We start from the raw sequence: 21,466 nt of genomic DNA, 5'->3' as shown, positions 1-21,466 counted from the left end.
TGAAATGTGAATATAAGTGACAGGAGCAGACCCACAATTAAGTGCCATGCAGGGGGAAGAAAGGAAGGGAGGAAGAGAGGGCAGGTGATTTAATCCAAGCCCCACGCTACACTCCTGAGACAATTTCACACGCACACACACGCACACACGCACAGGACTGCACAGCAAATCATTTGGATGAAGAATTTAAACAGATGATTTTCTTTAAAATTAGAATCTAGTTGGACAGCTCTATTGTAATATGGTCTATTGCCTCATGGCTAAAAGACAATTTCCAAAAACACCAGGCAGTTCTAGTGTAATGCTGCAGAGATGCAGATGTGGAATCCTCTTTATCATTATTATTGTATGGATATGTAACTGTGGCACATTCCCCTATGTGTTAATCTGTAAGTGAGTGACAGTGAACCGTGTTAAAATTCAATTCATGTAAAAACAAGTCAATAAAATCAATGAACATGAAGTCAATCATTTATATAATTCAACACCTCTTTAGTGAGGGTTTAGTTGTGACTCGGTACACACTTTGCTGTATTTACTGTAGTGCATTTCTAAATCCTGCAACTCTAAAGAGCACACAAACAATGCAGGTGTATTTTTAAAAAAGGAAGTTTATAATGGGAAAAAATAAGGTTGAATTAAGCTTTAATTTGTCCAGATTTTAATGACAGCAGTACTTTGAAAGAGCTACAGTTTCTCAAGTCAAACAACAATAATTTAAGTAATGTATTAAAACAAATGATTTTTTTTTTATCATTTTGATCAATTAATGATATATATCACTGTTTAATTACCCCAAAGACAGACAAGGCGGGGGGCAGAAACACACAAATTACTAAAGATTTGTGATCTTTTACTTGGCCACATTTACTTCTATATCCCGCTGAGACATCGGACAAATCAAAACGACGACACTTCACCCTCCTCTCTGAGCTTCTGCTGAACCAGCTGCTCTCCTTCCATGCAGCATGATTACATTATGATTTTTTTAATTTTTTAATATTGAATTTATTTAAGCTTGGTGATCTCTCACTAATCCCACCAGTGAACATCCATCAAGCTTTGCTTCACAGATTGTGTCTAGAAGAAAGTCATGAATGCTGATTATATTATGAGCTATCACCTTTTCAAATGAGTTAGCCAGAAATCTATAAATGAAAGGCCAACTGCAAATTACCCCTGTACACTTTCATGTACGTAAACTAGCATGTGGTTAATGTTGCTATTAATCACACGGCTGACTGCAACAGGTTTTGACTGTTTACAAATGATTAACTATAGCAATCCTTTAATGAACCCCTTAACTGCAATGGCATTTATGATGTATCTACTGTAGCTACAGTTTGCAATATCTTGTATGTCTGATGAGAAGAATCTAAGCAAGTGAAAGGTAACTGAAACATCTGTTATTGTTTCATAATTTAAAATTGCTGCGATTTCAACAAACTCACAAATGAAGAACAATTTAGAAAATGTGTCAGTGACAGTGTAAAGTTTGTTTCTATGCATAAATGAGCATTATTGTATTTTAATTTTAAACATATTGATTGATTTATGGAATTAATTGTATTTTTTGTTCTGCCTAAAATGGCACCAAGCAACTGAATCCATAGAACATAAGAGACAAAGCCAAAGGCAATTGATTTGCTGGACAGGTTACTAGTTAGCCAGACAAATACACTGATCGACAGGCAGATAGAAAGACAGGCAATCAATTAATCAGCCAGATAACTACACAAACGGACGGGCAAATGGTAGACCGGCAGGCAGACTGGTGAGGAAATGACTCAGGCAGACAGGAAGATAAAGATGAATTCCTTGTGCCACCCACAAATTTGGACAGACCAGTCAACAGACGGAGCAAATTGATTGATGAAAGAAGCAGAATATTAGAAGCAAAGCTGGTTTGAAATTACATGTTATCTGGTAGAAGTCTCAAGCTCAGGGATGAATTAGTGGCATTTAATCTATACTTAAAAAAGTATTAATGATTAATGGTGATACTCATGAATGCAACATATGAGACTGTTGAAAAATAATGTGTACCATCAGCAAACAATGCCTGAAAAAGAATAAAACACCAAACTGTAAGAGAAGCTAAAACGCTAAAGACCACATGAAGACGACACACACTCCATGGGTCCAGGAACATGCTGTGGGGTCAGTCTGCTCGGCCAAATAGCAAGTGTTCAAATGCAGCTTCCTGCTGTGCGGTCACCTCTCTCTTTACTCTCTGTTGTTTTTTCTTTACACAATGATAATATGAGAGAAGTGAAGGTGCCCACTTTTCTTGAAATAAAGTAAGAAACAAACAGCAATTCAGCCTACATGCACACAGAGCCCAGCTGATGAAACAACTCAGGTTGGGACTTCAAAGAATTACAGCCTGAGTACCAGACATCACTGTAGAGCCCTTATATCAAAGCAATGGCCTTAACAAGGCTCTAAGAGGGACACACACGCACGCACGCACGCACGCACGCACACACGCACGCACGCACGCACACACACACACACACACACACACACACACACACACACACACACACATTTATGCACACAATACATCCACACAAGGTCCCGTGAGCGAGTCTCTGAAGCAGAGATACACTTACAGTTTGGCCACCATTGTTTGGTGCAGACATGAATCCTGCTGCGTGTTTGAAATGCAAACAAGCTCACAGATGTATTCTCTATATTGTCTTTTGTTGCCTCACAGTCAAGGCTAATGTGTGTGCGTGTGCATATGCCTGTGTGTGTGTGTGTGTGTGTGTGTGTGTGTGTGTGTGTGTGTGTGTGTGTGTGTGTGTGTGTGTGTGTGTGTGTGTGTGTGTGTGTGTGTGTGTGTGCGTGCTTGGGTGTTGATAATTGATTATCAGTTAATTAAATCACTGAGGGGATTGTAACTTCTGGCAATTTTCATGTTGCCTCTTTAAATCCATTGTTTTTTGTTTCAGCAAAGACGTGAGAACGGTCTGTAATTACAAAGTTTCACTGTTGTATACTGTACTATAGAGTGCAAAAATGTTTTGATAGAAACCTTGTAGAAACCTGTTATTCACAAATTTCCTTTTACGATGTAGTGGCACAGTTTGTAATTTTTAAAAAATAGAATAGAATAGAATTGAATAGAACAGAATAGAATAGATCCTCAAAAAATAAATACTGTATGCCCTGCTCTTTGAAACTCAGGAGTTTTGTTTTTCTTCATTTTGAAGGATGCACAAGCAACAATTAACTAAAAGATTAGTACTAAAAACACATTAAACACTTGTAGTTGTGTCACAACAATATGTAAGTAAATAAGGATCTTCTTTCCCATGTTTGTATTTTTGATATAGTCCCTGTTTACTCTAAAGTAATTTGCTCGCAAGGCAGACAGCCAGTCAAAAAGGCTCTTGCACACATGGATATTTGAGCGATCACTAGTTTATCATCCCATTTTACTTTATGCCAACATACTAGTTTCTTGTACTCACTGCAATATGTTTCTCCAATCATGGATACTGATCCATATGGGCAGCAGTTGTATCTGCCCGAGATAGCCTGACTGGCCAAGTATGCGCGTCTTGGACTACTTGCAATACCATTTCTTCCAATAATGCATCCTTTCAAGCTATTTGGTTTTATAAATGTCCCTGTTCTTTAGAAAATATTTATTTTCTACACTGAAGGTGTTCACAGAATGAGTCACTGATGACATTTCTAAATAAAACCATTAATCATTAAACATCCAGAAGAAGAAAATAGCTGGGTTTTGACCTACTTCACATAAGCTTTTGGATGACTATCAAACACAAAAACAGATGCCCTAATTAGCCATTCACACATTGTTGTTGAAAAGATTTGCGTGACACATCCTGTTGTCAGAACAATCATTAGTCATGCAATCCCAATATCAGTGCTTCATTGCGGTGTTTTGTAATTTACACTGTTTCAGCATCATAATTGTTACAGCAACAAAGCAAACGTGTCATTAAAAGTAACTCGGCAGCCAGATGTACAAAGAATGTATTGTCTAATGTGTTTGAATGAGTGGGAAAGAGTGGGGTTTGGGGCTGGCCAGTTTATCATATTACTTATCATATTTGACTACAAAACAGTATAATGCCTTCGAGCTGTTTCTTGATGATAAAACTGTGTTTTTGTGTGCTCCAGCCTAAAAGTAGATGTATTTCATGTATGCCTAATCATTTCTATGTTGTACGGTTGCATTTGTGTGTTTGTGCCTGCAGCACTGACAACCGTAATGTCACACCATCACCCAAAACACCCACACAATCTTTCTCTTTATGACTATTTTCAGTTACATTTCATGTTACCTTAATTTCTGTAATGTCACAGATTGTGCTGGTAAAACTGAAGGCTGCTATTTGGAGTTCAAAGGAAGAAAAAAACTAACACAAATCTCTGCTCTTAAAACGGTCAATCTTAAACAGAAAATATTATTATGAGGTCATGTCACAATAGTTTTGTTTTTTTTAACTAATTCAAATCGGTTTATCTGTTTATAAGATTTTTTTTAAATACTTCAACAGCAGCAACAAAATTACAGAGCAGCATTTGTGGTTACACATTTGCTTATATAAAGACGGTTAAACGGTGTAAATGTACCAAAAATCTGGTCAAATTTAATATTCTATTAAACTTGTCTATTTACCTGTATAATTAAATGAAAAAAAACATTAGCTGGAGTAGCACAAGGCTCCTCTACAGCACTGCTGACCTATTTCATTAAATGTAACAAAACTGCTTCTAATTGTCACTTGAGGGTATTTTGATGAATTAGTCAAACATACTTGTTGAACTAGAGCATTACTAAAAGGTTACTGACCTGACGAAGCTTAGTTACACTGAATTATTTCAAACTGAATGTTTGATTCAGAATCAGCCAGTTGTTATTTGAATCAGCTCTTCAACTCTCTGACAGCCATGCTTTCTTATATTGAAATGTTTTGCCCTTTTGGATGAAACAAAGTCGGATAGATGAGTATATTCACTATTTCACTGATAAATATGAACATTACGGAGTCAATTTCTTTTCCAAACTAGATTTCCATAAAATAAACTAACTGGCAACAACAGAAACAGAAAGAGGACAGAAATAAAGCACTAGCCCATTTGCAGGTCAACTCAAAGGGCATGTAAGCAATGCATGATAGATAAAATTAAAGACATGGGCCTGACTTTGTGCTAACATTTTAAATGTTTGTTTTTTTCACAAATTCATTTCCTGTGTCTTTCTGTTCTCATTATACTGAAGGTGTGAACAAAATAGACAGAGGATTGTGAGAGGGCCTAATGCTGCTGCCTCTCACATTTTGCTCTCATAACGAGATCATGATTTTCTGTGGTTGTGTTGTATATTTTACATATTTATCATCCTACCTTCTTGCACTGCCTGGAAAGGGTTGTTCCCGTCAACGAATTCCACAGAGATGGTGATCTTCTCCGTCTCCAAGATCTCGTTGTTTAAATTGAGATCTGCCACAGCAAGGCGAAACACCTCGTCGTCTTTCCGTGCCGACTCATCAAAGATGGCGCCTGTGGAAAAAGGAAGAGAGAGAACCGTTACTCAGTGTTAGAAAAGTCGACCCCAGAAGTATGGAGCCCAAGGACGGTGAGTTCTTCATAGAAACTAGGGCCAGGCTTAACCCTTCAACTCCATCCTATATATGGTCTTGTTTAACAGCTCCCTAAATTTAATTATACCTTTCCTGCATATGTGTTGTGCTCCTCAAAACATTGTCAGCTGTTTCTTCATGATAAAACTGGATGTGGTTTACTTTACTTTACTTTAAGTGTTTAAAGCCAGTTTCCATTATTTACATCTGACAGCAGAAAATGTTAAGACGTGTGACCATCTAGAGACAAACATATGATGAATAAAACCTGGCCATTTGATATATTTGGACTTTAAGACGACTGCTAAAAACCTCCTTTAAATGACAACCTGCCTTATTATGGGATTGTTATGGGCTGCAAAAGACAGGCGAGTTGTATTCTCAAAATGTGGGTGTGAGAAAGCTACACTGAAGAAGAATCTGTGCTCTGTCATGACGCGCTTGAATAAGTCGAGAAGTGAGGATTCTAAGTGTTTAGCTGCAGAGTTGGGACGCAGCTTGAGAAAGCGTGGGTGTGAGGATGAGATGGTTTGAAATCAGTTCTCACTCTGAGGTTAAACACTGCCCAAGTAGGACTCAAACAAAACGGTTGCCGCACTAGGGGAAATGGCAGAAGAAAAGACTGGTGTGTGCCAGGATCTGTAGTGGCAGATAAAGTTCCCACTAGTCAATGCTAAATTAGTCATAAAAAATAAATGTCAACCTGAAGGGCTGCTGAGACAGAAGAATGAGGCAACGTGGGGTGTTGACTGGCTGGTACTGATTTAGTCTTCACTTTGGTCTGTTGCACACAATCAACCACGTTATCTTTTTCTCTGTTTCTTCCCTTTTAGCTTCTCATTTCAAGCCAATTCATCCCCTGAATCCACTGGGCCACTAATTGTGTAAGCTGGCGCAGTGAAGCACTGCTAAGTGGATTTCACTGGCCAGAAAAGAAGCGTCACATTGTATAGTGTGGATGTGTTTGCCTGTGCATGTGTAAAAGACAGAGGTTGCCAATTCCATTAATAACAATGCGGGCTACATTGGCTGAGGGCTGTTTTGTACCACATTTAGAAGTTGCTGTAATTGGTCTTGCATAGTTTGCCGTTAATACCACAAAGGTTGTGGTCTCAATCCCACAGAGGCCAAACTAGCTGAGGAAAATGTGCTTTATTGATAGAGCAAAGTGCAGTACTTTGGATAAAAGTCATCCTGAAAAAAAATAAATAAAAAAAAAAAATATATATATATATATTACTTTAATATGATTAGATTAGTATTCTTATTCCAGGTGTGTGCCAGACTAATCCACTAGCCTACTTAATCATTTAAAAAAAACAGAAAATCTTCGGCCCTTTGTGGGTTACTATATTGTAATTAAACAGTCTGAAACGCTAAATTTAACTGAACCAGAAAAATCTGTGGCGAGCATAAATCTTGAAAACCAGAATCTTTCTCTCCCATATTTTCAATAAACTTTTGCGCAAAACGGACTTCGACAGGACAATAGGATCCTCACAGCCTACACACACACACACACACACACACACACACACACACACACACACACACACACACACACACACACACACACACACACACACACACACACACACACACACACACACACACACACACACACACACACACACACACCCAAATTCTGTTTGAAGGCTATTAGGAATGGTATGCTAAACGTCTCTTCATCAAAAGGCCTCATGAAATATGTATCCTTCGATAATTTGATTCTTCAACATTTGGCTACTGTAAATACCCTCCCACTGATTGAGCCTTGGTTATTTTTCTAATCATGCAGTATAGATGAGGTGAGACAAACAGGCCTGGACAACGCGATAAAAAGTGAAACACAAAGACTCATTAACTATTCCATTAGAGGTAAATTATGAATGAGGTCCAAATCAGTTTGAAGATGACACTGCTGAGAAAGGATTTGTACACATTTTAAACTACCTGTGTGACACAGGAGGTCAGTGTTAGGTTATATGTCTAGAGGACAAGAGGACAAGAGGCGAGGAGAGGAGAGGCGAGGAGAGGAGAGGAGAGGAGAGGAGAGGAGAGGAGAGGAGAGGAGAGGAGAGGAGAGGAGAGGAGAGGAGAGGAGAGGAGAGGCCGGTGTATGCAGTATATGCCTTCACATGAATGCTTTGGGAGGACATTCTTACTTACATTTATTGCTAATGTGTCAGTGCACTTTCTTTATTTTTAAAATGTAGATTACTTTAAACGGCTTTGTATTCATGAGCATGCCAATATATAACCAAAATGTAGTCTTTGTCTCATTTATAATAATTTTGTATTGTCTTTTCGTCGTAACTGTTGTTTATTTGATTGTTTTGGTTTTATTATTATTAATTCTAGTTGAATTATTTTATCTATCTCATTGCAGTGTTTTAATCCTGGAAAATAACCTTATAACTGTGTTTTCGAAAGTGCTGTATCGATAGCGATTTTAAAATTTTGTATTTCAGGAGTAGCATAACAAAACTAACATAACTAAATGGCTCCTTATATGTTGGGTTCCGCAATGATGTTACCATAGTAACAAGCTCCTTGACATGTTAAAAACTGCATAATGTTGTACACCACTCTCTTTGTATATGATTCCTTTCTTTGCATATGTTTTTATTCGTAGCCCTTTAAAATATACAGTACCACCAACAATGTGTTTTTGGATCTCGTGACCGCAACAGTAACAAGAGGATATTAAAATAGAGCAATATGTGCCCTGCTAGACTTAATCAAGTCGTGTTTGCTCTCGCTTCCATTATCTCTGCCTAATCTCTATCTTTCTATTTGAAAGCTGTTGCACTGCTGCTGTGATTTATTAGCTACCTGTATCTGATTAAAAACAACACTCTTTAGTCAAGGCCCTGTGAGCAGGCAGTAACAGACAGATACTGAAAAAATGAGGAGAGAATGAGAAGCATATAGACAATTTCATAAAAATAAATTTTCCATATCAAAGAAACTGATTTGTATCTTCATCCAAATGTCCTTTTATCCCTTAACAAACAAAAGAAAAAAATGAGCATTAACCTCTGAATTCTGAATAACAAGCCTCTTACAATCTGTAGCATTTATTAACACATATCTATTAAAAGATATCCATATTCAATGTATGTCAGAGGGAGGGGAAAAAAATAGAAAGATGAGAGAAGAGAAAGTATATTGGTGAATGTCTACTGTTCTCTGCCTGCTATTTTGGAACAACAACATCACTGCATGCTGATTTACAAACACATACACGCGCAGGCGTGCACATACGCGAACCACACACAGGGTCTTGGCTCTTCCTCCTTTTCCAGTAATGTGATTGTGAGCGCAAAGGCAGACGTCACGACATAAATCAGCCAGGAAATAAAAGCACTGAATCTTGTTTTACACAGACGCTCCAAGGGCAGGCACACATACATGTACACGCACACAAACAGAGCGTGTGGGCAGGGGCAGTGAATCATCAACCTTTTTTCCCAACCATCCCTTTCTTGACAACCGCATCATCAACAACGCTGGTCAATCTGAATCGACACCTCACCCAAAAGCAGACATCCCAAATTGTTTGGTCAAGAAGAATTGATCAGATGTCTGCCTATGGTCAAGTGTTTGGTATTCATTTCCTCACTTGTTTAAACTGATAAATGGGCAATAAATAACTTGTTTATCTGTGTACTGTCAAATAACCCCTTGGGATTGATTAGAAATGCTGGAGGTAAAAGAAAAACAGGGAAGGAATGCGCTGTCACTGGAAAACATACATAATTAATTGATCGGCCATGAGAAATCCCTCCTAAAATATTTTATTGCAGTGTCAGTTTTGTGTCAGTGATGTTAGCTTTTACACAATGACTACTTTTCTATTTACAGTAAAGTGAGCAAATCCTCTGTAATTAATGTCCTGTCTTCCTTCAACTTCCAAACCTTTAATTGATCCACATACAATATTTTCGCACTTGTCCTTTGAGATTTTAAAACTACAACAGTAAATACATAGGATTACTTAGAGCTATTACCATCACAACCTCTTTCATTTCTAATCTTGATGCAAGCGATCAAAGTATATAAAACATCATCAAATAGGTGAAAAAACATAAAAACAACATGGGTGTTCGTGTCTGCTTTATTCCTGCCATGGTATATTGAACCATGCACATTCTTCATAATGACCTGGTTTCAGCAACAGAAGCTCAGCAACAGTTTAACTCTTTATAAGAGTCTGCATTCAAGTGAGCAGCTCTGTGGTGCTATTCTCTGAAATGCAAAGTTTTCACTACCGCAATTTAGTTTTTAAGCATGGTAACATTTACCTAATGTGCATAATTTAGCACTAAATATAAAGGTGAGCTGAGGGTTATGTGAATATAAGTTTGTGTCTCCATAATACAAAACTAATGAAGTACTGTAATGGATAAATGATGACAGTGGATAAAAAAGAAAAAAAAAGAAATGAATGACTGAAGTGATCAAGAGGGGGATATGACTGTGCAAACCAATATTTGAATACTTTAAATTACAAGTGTCACGCTTCAAGCGGTGCTATTGGATCAACAAGATCAATGGGACACAGAACCAAGAACCACAAACGTTATGTGACAATATTCAAGCAGATCTAACCAATAATTGAGACCTTTTATAAAACCAGAAACAAAATGTGCATACAAATGTGAATTCTCATGGTGGGACCCCAGGAAAAGTCAGGGATCGCCAAAGTCAGTAGAATTCAAATTAGGGGAATTTGATTTAAAGTGTCTGTACCAAATTTCAGAGTAACTCATGAAGTAGCATTTGGGATATGAAGTGGTTGACTGAACAAAAGACAGATTTTGCTATCAATGCAGCAAGCATGTACAAAAAAAAAACAGTTCATCCTGTCTGCTTTCATGTTGCAATACCAGATTTCCTCTTCAGTAAGTCAAAGATTCCCATTAATGTTGCTTTTGAATACTAAGTAGTTTCCTTTAAGCGTCAGTCCGGTTGGTTTCAAATCGGAAACACGGCTATATTAATTTTAAACTTAAATTTGCAAAGGGAAGTAAGTCATACAGCACAGCCATCCAAATTACTATGTAAAATCAGAGCTTTCAGGCAGACAAAGGCATGTTGCTGAACGTACAAAACACAGCTCAATTTCCTTATTAAATGAGCAAATTAGGATGACACATCATCCAATGCGGAGTCATTATATTCCCACACTCTATAAAGATCCAGCAATTAAGGCAGCTCCTTCTCAGGATAATGATCCAGCACTGGTGAGGGAATGAAGAGAGGTGAAGTCGTGTTAAAAGAGGAGGGCAACAGGGACAGACGTGGTCATGAAAAAATATTTTTAAAGTCGAAATAATTCAAATAACATTCGCCCCTTGTCATTCAGGTCACTGACAGTTTAAAAGTTTGCCTTTTTTAAAGGTAAGACACCAAAATCCCTTGCCATCTGAGTCTGTCTCCACACCTGCCTCTAGGCCTTCTACTCTCATTCCCTCAGCTCTTCTGTATTGTTCACTCTGTCTGCCTCTCTTTCTCAAAGATGACTCTAAAGTGGGCACTGAAGATTTCTGAACTACTATGGAGGGCCCATTCCTCTCTCTCTCTCAAGCAAACAAACCTGCAGTTGAGGCTGCAGCTGATGGCAGTAATGTGACAGGAACACTGACAGACTGACAAGGATAATGACTACAGAGGAATACAGATACCCACATATGCACACACACACACACACAGGGGTGATGTGCTGCTGCTTTGTGACAAGGCTGGACCTAAGTGTTGCCGTCTCAATGTGATGATGAAAGCAAGGTGGTGGTGGCGCTGAGTGATGATGGTGATGAACAGGCGAGGTTATCGTCCTGCAGTGTCAAATGTCCAAAAAACACACACACACACAGAAAGTGCCGAGAACTCACAAACAGGCGGTTATTTACAGCAGTGATGGCAGAGCTGGAAGGGAGTGCATTTTGACACTTGGGAGGACAGCGTAGAATTAATGTGCACTTCTGCGTGTGCTTGTGTGTGTGTGAGTGTGTTTGAGAAGGAGAGGAGGACAAAGAATTAATGGTCACAGGAGAACAGAGCCGGTCAAGGGAGTATGATAAGGACAGCTCTGAAATGTATGAAATGGACTCGCACAATGTCCATGCAGTTTTGCTCGGTATAGGAAGTAGTAATCCATGTTTTGCGTGTCGATGTATGTGTGTAAATATAATATGGTAGATCAGCAGGAAAATCGTGTATCAACTTTACCAGAGACAAGAACTTTGATAGATCAGTAGGAGCTAACCAGGCCTTGGTAGGCGGTGCGCAGCTGCACAGGGCTATAGGCTTCCTTAGCCGGTCCCCCGCAGGACCCGAACAGCTGGGACCGCAGGGCGGCTGGGTGGCAGCATGGAGGAAGCATAGTCTCAAGCAGAAGCCCACGGTTCACCACCAACCCCATCATGTTTCCGACCTATTTTCCCCACTCAGCGACACGCCCACTGATAAACCAATTCTGGTCATTGGAGATTCAATTTTACGGAACGTGAAGTTAGCGAATCCAGCGACCATAACCAAGCGCATTCCTGGGGCCAGAGCGGGCGACACTGAATCAAACTTGAAACTGCTGGCTAAGGCTCATCGTAAATACAATAAGACCGTTATTAACGTCGGCAGTAATGACACCCAGTTACTCCAATCGGGTCACTAAAATGAATGCGAATCGGTGTGTAACTTTGCAGAAACAATGTCGGACTCCGTAGTTTTCTCTTTTCTATGGACCCCTGCCTAATCGGACCAGTGATGACACATTTAGCCGCACGTCGTCACTTCACCGCTGGCTGTCGAGATGGTGTCCAGCTAACGACGTGGGCTTCATTGATAATTGGAACACTTTCTGGAGAAAGCCTGGTCTGATCTCGAGGCGGCCTCCATCCCACTTTGGATGGTGCAGCTGTTTTTTCTAGCAACATGGCCATGTCTCTTAACACCTCTAAAACAGGTCATCCCAGGGTTGAGGCCAGGACCCAGAGTTGCAGTCTGCAGCTTCTTTAGAACGGTCACTCCCTCAAAACTTTCAACATCCTAGAGGTAGTGTCTGTTCCCAGACCACCTATGTTTAAAAAATACACAAAATTCAACAAAAGATATATCAATAGAAAATTATCCTACCAATGTAATGGATAAAAAAAAATATGACAATTAAATGTGGACTATTAAATATCAGATCTCTCTCGTCTAAATCTCTGTTAGTAAATGATTTGTCATGTGGTGGGTGTTTTTCCAAGGACCCAAATGCAAGCTCACAGACTTAGGTATCAGTTCCAAAATACAGTCTTTATTGTAATAAACAAAAACAAACAAACAAACCAAAAGGCGGCACCTATCGTGTCCACTTGCTTCCAGTCGGGAGGGCAACTCGACCGACAGATCCGGGGAGACACAGCTGGCAGGGCAGCCGGCAGGGCAGCCGGCAGACCAGCGGACAGGACTGCTGGAAGAAACGGAGTCAATAATCCTCCGAGTCGGGAGGGCAACTCCACCGACTGGTGACTTTGACAGGGGGCTCCGCAGGAGGAACAGGAGCCGGAGGAACGGGAACAGGATGGACGGAGAACAGACGGAGGATGGACACGGGTGGCTAACAAAATGAACCAACCACCAGAGGAGTGCAGGGGCAGGGTACATATAGTCCGGGGAGGTGATCAGGGAGATGCAGCACACCTGTAGGTGGTGATCCGGGGTGAGTGGCTTATCAATTAAGCCAAGACCTAAACTCAGTCATAACTCATTTGAAAGTCTGACTATAAGTCTTGTACACCCAATTTGGAAAACACAAAAAAACCCGATTATATTTGTTGTTGTTTATTGCCCACCTGGTCCTTACTCAGAGTTTTTAACGGAATTCTCTGACTTTTCATCTGATTTAGTGCTGAGTTCAGATAAAGTGATGATAGTGAGTGACTTCAACATGTTGATGTGGACAATGACAGCCTCAGTTCTTTATTCAGCTCATTATTAGACTCAATTGGCTTTTCTCAGCATGTAAATAAACCCGCTCACTGTGGTAACCACACCCTCGATATGGTTCTGTCATTTGGCATGGAAACTGAAAATTGAATCATATTTCTTAAAAACCCTCTTTTGTCAGACCACTTTTTATTAACATTTAAAGTTACATTAAGGGTCTACCCAGCATGTGGGAATAAATTCCATTACAGTAGATGTTTGTCTGACAATGCCGTGTCCAAGTTTAAGGAAGCAATTACACGTTTATCTTCTTCAATGCCATGTGGCAAAGCAGTGGAAGACAGCTACGTTGACTTTACTCCCACACAAGTGGATAATCTTGTAGAAAACACTGCAGCCTCTCTGCGTACAATGCTTCATAATGTCGCCCCTCTGAAGAAGAGAATAAAGCAGATGAGACTGTCTCATTGGTACAATTTGCAATTACGCTCTCCGAAGCAAGCAACGCGAAAGCTGGAAAGGAAGTCATTTAGAAGAATTTCTCCTGGGATGGAAGGATAGTCTTATATCATAAGAGAGCTCTTCATGAAGCCAGAACTGCATAGTATTCATCATTAATAGAGGAGAACAACCCCAGGTTTCTTTTCAGCACTGTAGCCAGGCTGCTCTCAGCAGTAACAACTTCAACTTCTTCACAAATAAAAGTGTTACCATTAGGGAAAGAATTGGGCAGACCCTTCCTGCCACTGTCACTGATATGTTGCTCGGCACAGCAGCCCTGGAAGCAACCGTGTGAGCAGATTTATACCTTGAATATGTCTCTCCTCTTGACCTGTCTGAGCTAACTGCAATTATTTCCTCATCTGGATTATCTACCTGTCTCTTGGATCCCATCCCAACAAGACTCCTCAAGGAAGTCTTCCCTTTAATTATTACTTCCATATAAGATCAGATCAATCTATCTCTTTCAACTGGCTATGTACCACAGGCTTTTAAAGTGACTGTAATTAAACCTTTACTTAAAAAGCCTACTCTTGATCCAGATGTTTTAGGAAACTACAGAACAATTTCTGCTGTTTATTTCTAAAATCCTTGAAAAAGTTGTTGCAAATCAACTTTGTGATCATTTATAAAGGAATGGTCTGTTTGAAGAGTTTTAATCAGGCTTCAGAGTTCATCATAACACAGAAACAGCACTGTTGAAAGTAACAAACTATCTTCTAATAGCATCAGACAATGGCCTTGTCTCTGTACTTGTTCTTCTGGACCTCAGTGCTGCTTTTGTTAAACTGATCACACGATTTTATTCCAGAGATTGGAAGATGTTATAAGGATCAAAGGAACTGCATCAGACTGGTTCAAATCATACTCATCAGATAGATTTCAGTTTGTTCATGTCAACAATGACTCTTCCAGACAAACAAGAGTTAGCTATGGAGCTCCACAAGGCTCAGTGTTAGGCCCAATACTTTTTACTTTCTACATGCTTCCATTCATCAGGAAGCACTGCATAAACTCCCATTGTAATGCAGATAACATGCAGCTATATCTTTCTATAAAACCAGATGAAACAAATAAGTTAGTAAAACTTGAAGAATGTCTGAAAGACATAAAGGCCTGGATGACCAACAATTTCCTGTTTCTCAATTCAGACAAAATGGAAGTTATTGTGCTTGGTCCTAAATATCTCAGAAACTCTTTCTCTAATCACTTAGTTAGATGTGTTTAGATGACATAGTCTTGGCCTCCAGCACCACTGTGAGGAACCTTGGAGTCATATTTGATGAGGATTTGTCCTTTAGCCACCATATAAAGCAAGTCTGCAGGAAAATTCTTCCTCAGTGTGATGCAGAAAAACTCAGTCATGCATTTGTTACTTCCAGGCTGGATTATTGTAATTCCTTGTTGCTGGGATGTCCAAATTACTCATTAAAAACCCTGCAGTTGATCCAAAATGCTGCAGCAAGAGTACTGACAGAATTTAGCAAGATAAATCATATTTATCCTGTTTTAGATTATCTTCATTGGCTTCCTGTTAAATCAAGAATATAATTAAACATTTTCCTGCTGACTTACAAAGCTCTTTGTGACCAGGCTCCATCTTATCTCAGAGATCTTATAGAACCACATCATCCTTACAGATCACTTCGCTCTCATAACGCTGGTCTGCTTGTGGTTCCCAGAGTTTCCAAAAGTAGGATAGGAGGCAGCGCCTTCAGTTTTCAGGCTCCTCTCCTGTGGAACCAGCTCCCCGTTTGGGTGCGAGGGGCAGAAACCCTCTCAAGCTTTAAGGTTAGACTCAAAACTTTCCTTTTTGATGAAGCTTATAGTTAGGGCTGGCTCAGGTGGCCCTGAACCATCCTGCAGTTATGCAGATATAGGCAGAGGCTGCTGGGGAACCTTGTGATGCACTGAGCTTCTTTCCTCCCACTCCTTCACATCTCATTAACTTCATGCTTTTTTTCAGGCTTAAAAACAGCTTTTCAGCCAATGACCCAGCATCAGTGTGGAAAACCCTGACGGACTACAAGACACCATTCCACCAAAGTGTGGAAAATCCCCAACTGGATGACGACCTGAACGTGTTTTACTGTAGCTTGATAACCCCCACCCCTCGTCCCCATTGTTTCTTCTCCTGCACTTCAGATCTGTGAAGAAGATGTGTCACCTCTTTCAAAGACAGAAGATCAGGAAAGCACCAGGGCCAGACGGTGTGTCTCCCTCCTGTCTGAAAGCCTGTGCTGACCAGCTGACCAGCTGACCCCCATCTTCACTCAGATCTTCAACAAATCCCTGGAGCTGTGTGAAGTTCCCTCCTGCTTCAAACGCTCCACAATCATCCCGGTTCCCAAAAAACCCTCCATCACAGGACTAAATGACTACAGACCCGTCGCCCTGACATCTGTAGTCATGAAGTCCTTTGAAAGACTGGTGTTGGCCCACCTGAAGGACACAACAGGCCCCCTGTTGGACCCCCTGCAGTTTGCCTACTGGGCAAACAGGTCGGCAGATGATGCGATCAACATGGGACTGCACTACATCCTGCAACACCTCAACTCCCCAGGGACATATGCACCGACCCTGTTAGTGGACTTCAGCTCGGCGTTCAACACCATCATCCCGGACACCCTCCACACTAAAGTCTCCCAGCTCACCGTGCCAGCTTCCACCTGTCAGTGGATCTCGAACTTCCTGACTGATAGGACGCAGCAGGTGAGGCTGGAAAATTCACATCCAGCAGCCGGACAATCAGCACTGGCGCCCCCCAGGGGTGTGTGCTCTCCCGCCTGCTCTTCTCCCTCTACACCAAGGAATGCACCTCGGGAGACTCATCTTTCAAATTCCTCAAATTTGCAGATGACACAACGGCCATTGGCCTCATCAGAGACAGTGATGAGTCTGCATACAGATGGGAGGTTGAACAGCTGGTCCTGATTCTGATTTGAAATACTTTGCATATTAGACATTGTCACTTCATTAACAGTGCTCTGCATATGGGTTACTGTGATTGCCCCACTTGATTTGCATGTATATGTACAGTATCCGTGTGCAAGTGGAACATACCAGCAAACAACTGTGGGAGTGTGTGCGTGACTGGCTGAGAGGGATGCCACAAATTCCAGTGTATCTCCCTGAGCAATAATGGAGAAATCTCCCCGGTAACCTGATTTGTGCAAGAAAAATCTCTTTCATTCTCCTATTTCTTTCTCCCCCTCCCCTCTCTTTTCCTCCTTCTTTACTTCAAAAATGATAGGTGTGTAAATGAATTTGCTGGATCGTTAAGGAGGCGAGCAGCTGGGAGAATTTGCAGTCATAGTTCAGCAGCACTTTGTCCTCTGTCACACCGTCAAACAAAGCTGTGGCAAGGTCATTGCTATCTTTGCCACATCTCCCTTACCTTTTCCCCTCGCCTTATGTAGACTTTAGAATTTAGCCTGATTGCTTTCCTCCTTTATAGATACCTACTGTAGATATCCAGGGCTTTGCTTCCTCCCACACAAATGAGCATACATTGAGTAGGTGGAGGATTTGTTTTGCGTCTCCATTCATTAGCTTGCAAGCTTATCACAATGTGGAAGTAACCAATTCAAAACATTTACCTTCATTCCCTTAGAGTGCTACCAGGGATGTGAAGGGTGGACAACTGACAGCAACATTTTTCTGTGTGTTTCTCTTGATGTCAGCTCTTGACCGGTTTTGGCTGGGTCCAGCTCGTTTGCAGACCACAGCTGACTCAGCTCCCGTATGGCCAGGCGTGTCTTCGGGGATGTTAAAACGGTGGAGCTGCTGGCTGAGAGCCAGATGTTAGAGTATATCAAAGCCGAGCCAAGTCATAAGTAAAAATGATAATTGGAGTGATAGCAATGTACCTTCTAATGACCCAAGTTGTATCTTCAGTGTACCTGTGTATACCCTTGACAGCTACTGCGCAATGATAGCTGCATCTTGCTACTCTATTTTTTTTCCTTCGTCCCAACATGTTGCATCGAAAAAAAATCTATGCAGCTCTAAATGTTGCAGCAATCTCTTGTCTTTGTACACACTTCCTCATCCTCATTCCCTCCACACACCGCTTCTCACTTTGAACCTTTTTCTGGATTCTTTCTCTACTCCTCTTCCCTTTCACGCATTCTCTTTGTTCTGCTCTATAGTTCTGTTCCACCTATTCATGGGTCTCTGCCTCTCCATCACTCCTTTGTCATGCCCTCATTCCCTAGCTACCAATTTTCTTCTTCTCTCCTCATTTATCCCCCCCTCTTGCTCCACCATTACCTATAGCTCTTCTTTTGTACATCCTTCTCTTCATTTTGCTATTTCGTTAAGCATTACTCTACTCACTATCTCCTGCTCTCTGATCTAATCCTCTCCCTCCTCCCTCTTTCCATGATCAGTGTGACGCCCTCTGTGACATTTAATTTGAGTAAACCTGCGCTGGGGCTTGGGCGCACACTTGATGTACTTTAAGACATGTCTACACGTTTTCTTGCATAAGCAAAATAGATGGGAACAGAGAGATGGAGATTTAATGACCAGGAAATGCCCTATTTTTTCAAGCAACCAACCGCTATTTTCTGATACAGCAGAATACAATGAAAGATATATTCTCCATCACAACAACCATGGTTTCGTCTTTCCTTTCTTTTGGGAGATATATGTTGCCATTATGCAGTAAAAATCTGTACAACCTTGAAGGCTGGTCCCTACTGGTACATTTAAGTGGTGGTGGGAAGGGCCTGAAGGTCAGGTGTCCAACAGCATTGCATTCACACTATATTGCCAGAAAGACAAACCAGAAAGGCAGACAAATAGCGGACATTGAAGTCATGCATAGCACTGTTTGACCACACCAATCCAACCCTACTTTCAGCTGTACTGGTTTAATAGTCTAGTAAATGTGAAATACTCTGTGTTGGCTTAATTTCATGGTCTTCATACTGCACTGTTGCCAATGGGGAAAAAAACGGAGTGATGTTTGCAATACCTTGCAAAAAAACAACAACAGATGTTTCCATTAACAATGTCAGATGATTGTGTTGTAAAGCAGTGAGGGAGATTTATTGTTAAGAAATAAAAAATAAAAAAACAGAGACAGCAACAGAGAGAGGTGAGACGTGAGAGAAAAGAGGCCGAAGGCAAACAAACGAATAAAAGAAAGATAAAGACAGGGCAAAAATAGAGAGGGTAAAAGAGCAAAAGAGAAAAAAATAGTCTTATATTTTGTTAAAAGTGTAAACATGTCAAACCATATGGGAACTGAACCCTCAAATCTGCTTTTAAAGTAAGAAGCTAGCCTTTTTGAGCACCTTGAGTCTTTAAGCTCACTCTCCTGATTAATACCAAACATTTGGGAGGATTCCGCCTCAAGCACTGGTAAGAGGCTCCAGATTTGTACACATCATAAATGTCATATTATATTTCAGGGAAGGATGGATTTTCTATGATCCCCGCTCTCACACCCTCCTTCCCCTGCAAACCGCATGTCTTCAGCATCTTCAGACAGTTATATTCCTTCTGTGGTCCTCTTCAACCCCACAAAATCAAATCCTCTCCTCTTTTCAATTCCACATAGTTACAACTCCAAAACTTTTTGAACTCTCCTCCCTTTTGTCTTCCCCTTCCTTCTCTAGCTTTCTGCTCTATCACTCTGCTCTCCTTCATACTTCACTCTAATTCCATCACCGTGTCTCTCCTCCTCTCTACTCTTCTCATCTTTATCCTGACATCACAGACTTTGTCCTGTGCATCCTCCACACACCGTCACAACCCTTCTTTTTTTTGTTCTCATCCTCACCTGCTATCCTCTGGCACTTCTATCCTCTAATCCCATATCTTTCCATTCATCCTTTCACTCCCACCCACCAACCTCCTCTTGCATCTTATCTTATCCATTTTGTCTCTGTGCCAGTTGGCTTTTGCTCATACCCTCCTGTCCTCCTTGCCCTCTACACCCATCACAGATTTCTTCTTCGGAGTTCTGTTCATCATCACTCAAGCAGTTCAGTAGCTAAATCACCCTCTTTCCTACCCTTGCTTGTGCTACCACATCCACGCTACACTCTGCTGAAGCACATTCCTACCAGTTTCACTGCACAAATAGCACTGAGTACACAGAAGCGCACACGAGCGCAACAAAAATACACGAAGACAAGAAGAAACCCTGTACAGGCACAAACATACGCAAACACAAAGGATCAGGTGTATATTTGCTTCATAAATAAGCCTCCTTATACCTGGCAGCCAGCAGAGCTATGATGGCTTTGAAGAACCACTAGTGTTTTTGTTTTTTTTATATATATATATACTTCTTTCTTTTTTTTTCAAATTCTGGCTTACTAATTTGTTTTTGTTTTTCATCAATCTATTAGCCCACACACAGTAAAACAAAGTTAGTATCACTGCTTTGGTCCTTATTTCACCTCCATCACTTTCTGTCCACTTATCGCTTTCTGTTTCTGATGAAACACACTTTCTCTCTTCCACCCTCACCATCCCTCTCTCACCCACTCACCCTCTGTCTTTACCTCCATATCCCCCTTTACCTCAAGACATCTCATTTGTACACTACCACCCCCACAGAGTACACTCTGTTTCAAACCTGCACGCATCACGCTCATATTCATTACCAAGATACACACACACACACACACACACACACACACACACACACACACACACACACACACACACACACACACACACACACACACACACACACACACACACACACACACACACACACACACACACACACACACACACACACACACACAGTAGTGAGTCAGTTAAAAAGTCATAAAGAGCATAATAAAGCTCCTCCATCTACAAACCTATTAGCAGTGGGCAATCCTGAGGGTCACACAAGCAAGCTAAAGACACACTGACGTAATCAAATATGCACTCACACACACATACTGCTCATACACTTACAAAAAAAACATGATACACAGACAGTTTCCATGTGGGGTCAAGTGGTGATAATGGACGCCTAATGAATGCTAGTGTTGGATATTCATTACAGAGCCAATACATCAGTCTCATCAACTACACGATGGATGGCTGGCAAAGTGGCGGTTTGTGTTGTGAGCTTGCATAATCAGGATACAATTCATAATTTATCATAATTAAAACAAATATATTTCTGTCTTATTGAGTTGCACAAACTCAGCAATAAGAAATTTGAGAAAATATTATAGTATAATACAAATTACGAGCTTTGGGACCTTCAGCTGGGATGTCAGAGAAATGCTCTGTCGTGTTTCAGACATCCTGAGAAAGTAGAGAGTCGCACACAGGACCAGACTCTGACATATACAGTCCACTTTATGGAGCAATGACTAGCTAGTGGGAATATGACATGAGGTGTAACTAAAGGAGCATTTAAATATATGTTTATTGTATTCATGTTA

The 21,466-nt window shown here is 40.7% G+C and overlaps 1 protein-coding gene and 1 pseudogene across 3 annotated transcripts in view; one reads left to right on the top strand and one right to left on the bottom strand.

The window, feature by feature from the left end:
* Window positions 1-21,466, bottom strand: part of grid2 (glutamate receptor, ionotropic, delta 2) — a 475,952-nt gene that overhangs the window by 383,345 nt on the left and 71,141 nt on the right. For all 3 annotated transcript variants that reach the window (XM_069699497.1, XM_069699496.1, XM_069699495.1), the window contains exon 2: window positions 5,389-5,544. In XM_069699497.1, the coding sequence (XP_069555598.1) occupies window positions 5,389-5,544 (156 nt within the window). The remainder of the gene's footprint in view (window positions 1-5,388; window positions 5,545-21,466) is intronic.
* On the top strand, window positions 11,670-12,644 carry LOC138621474 (uncharacterized; annotated as a pseudogene).

Source organism: Brachyistius frenatus, unplaced genomic scaffold (assembly GCF_029030835.1).
Source record: "Brachyistius frenatus isolate BFR_SWC_R1_liver_20210118 unplaced genomic scaffold, ASM2903083v1 Contig_30, whole genome shotgun sequence".
NCBI lineage: Eukaryota > Metazoa > Chordata > Actinopteri > Embiotocidae > Brachyistius > Brachyistius frenatus.
This window is presented reverse-complemented; position numbering and strand designations above follow the sequence as displayed.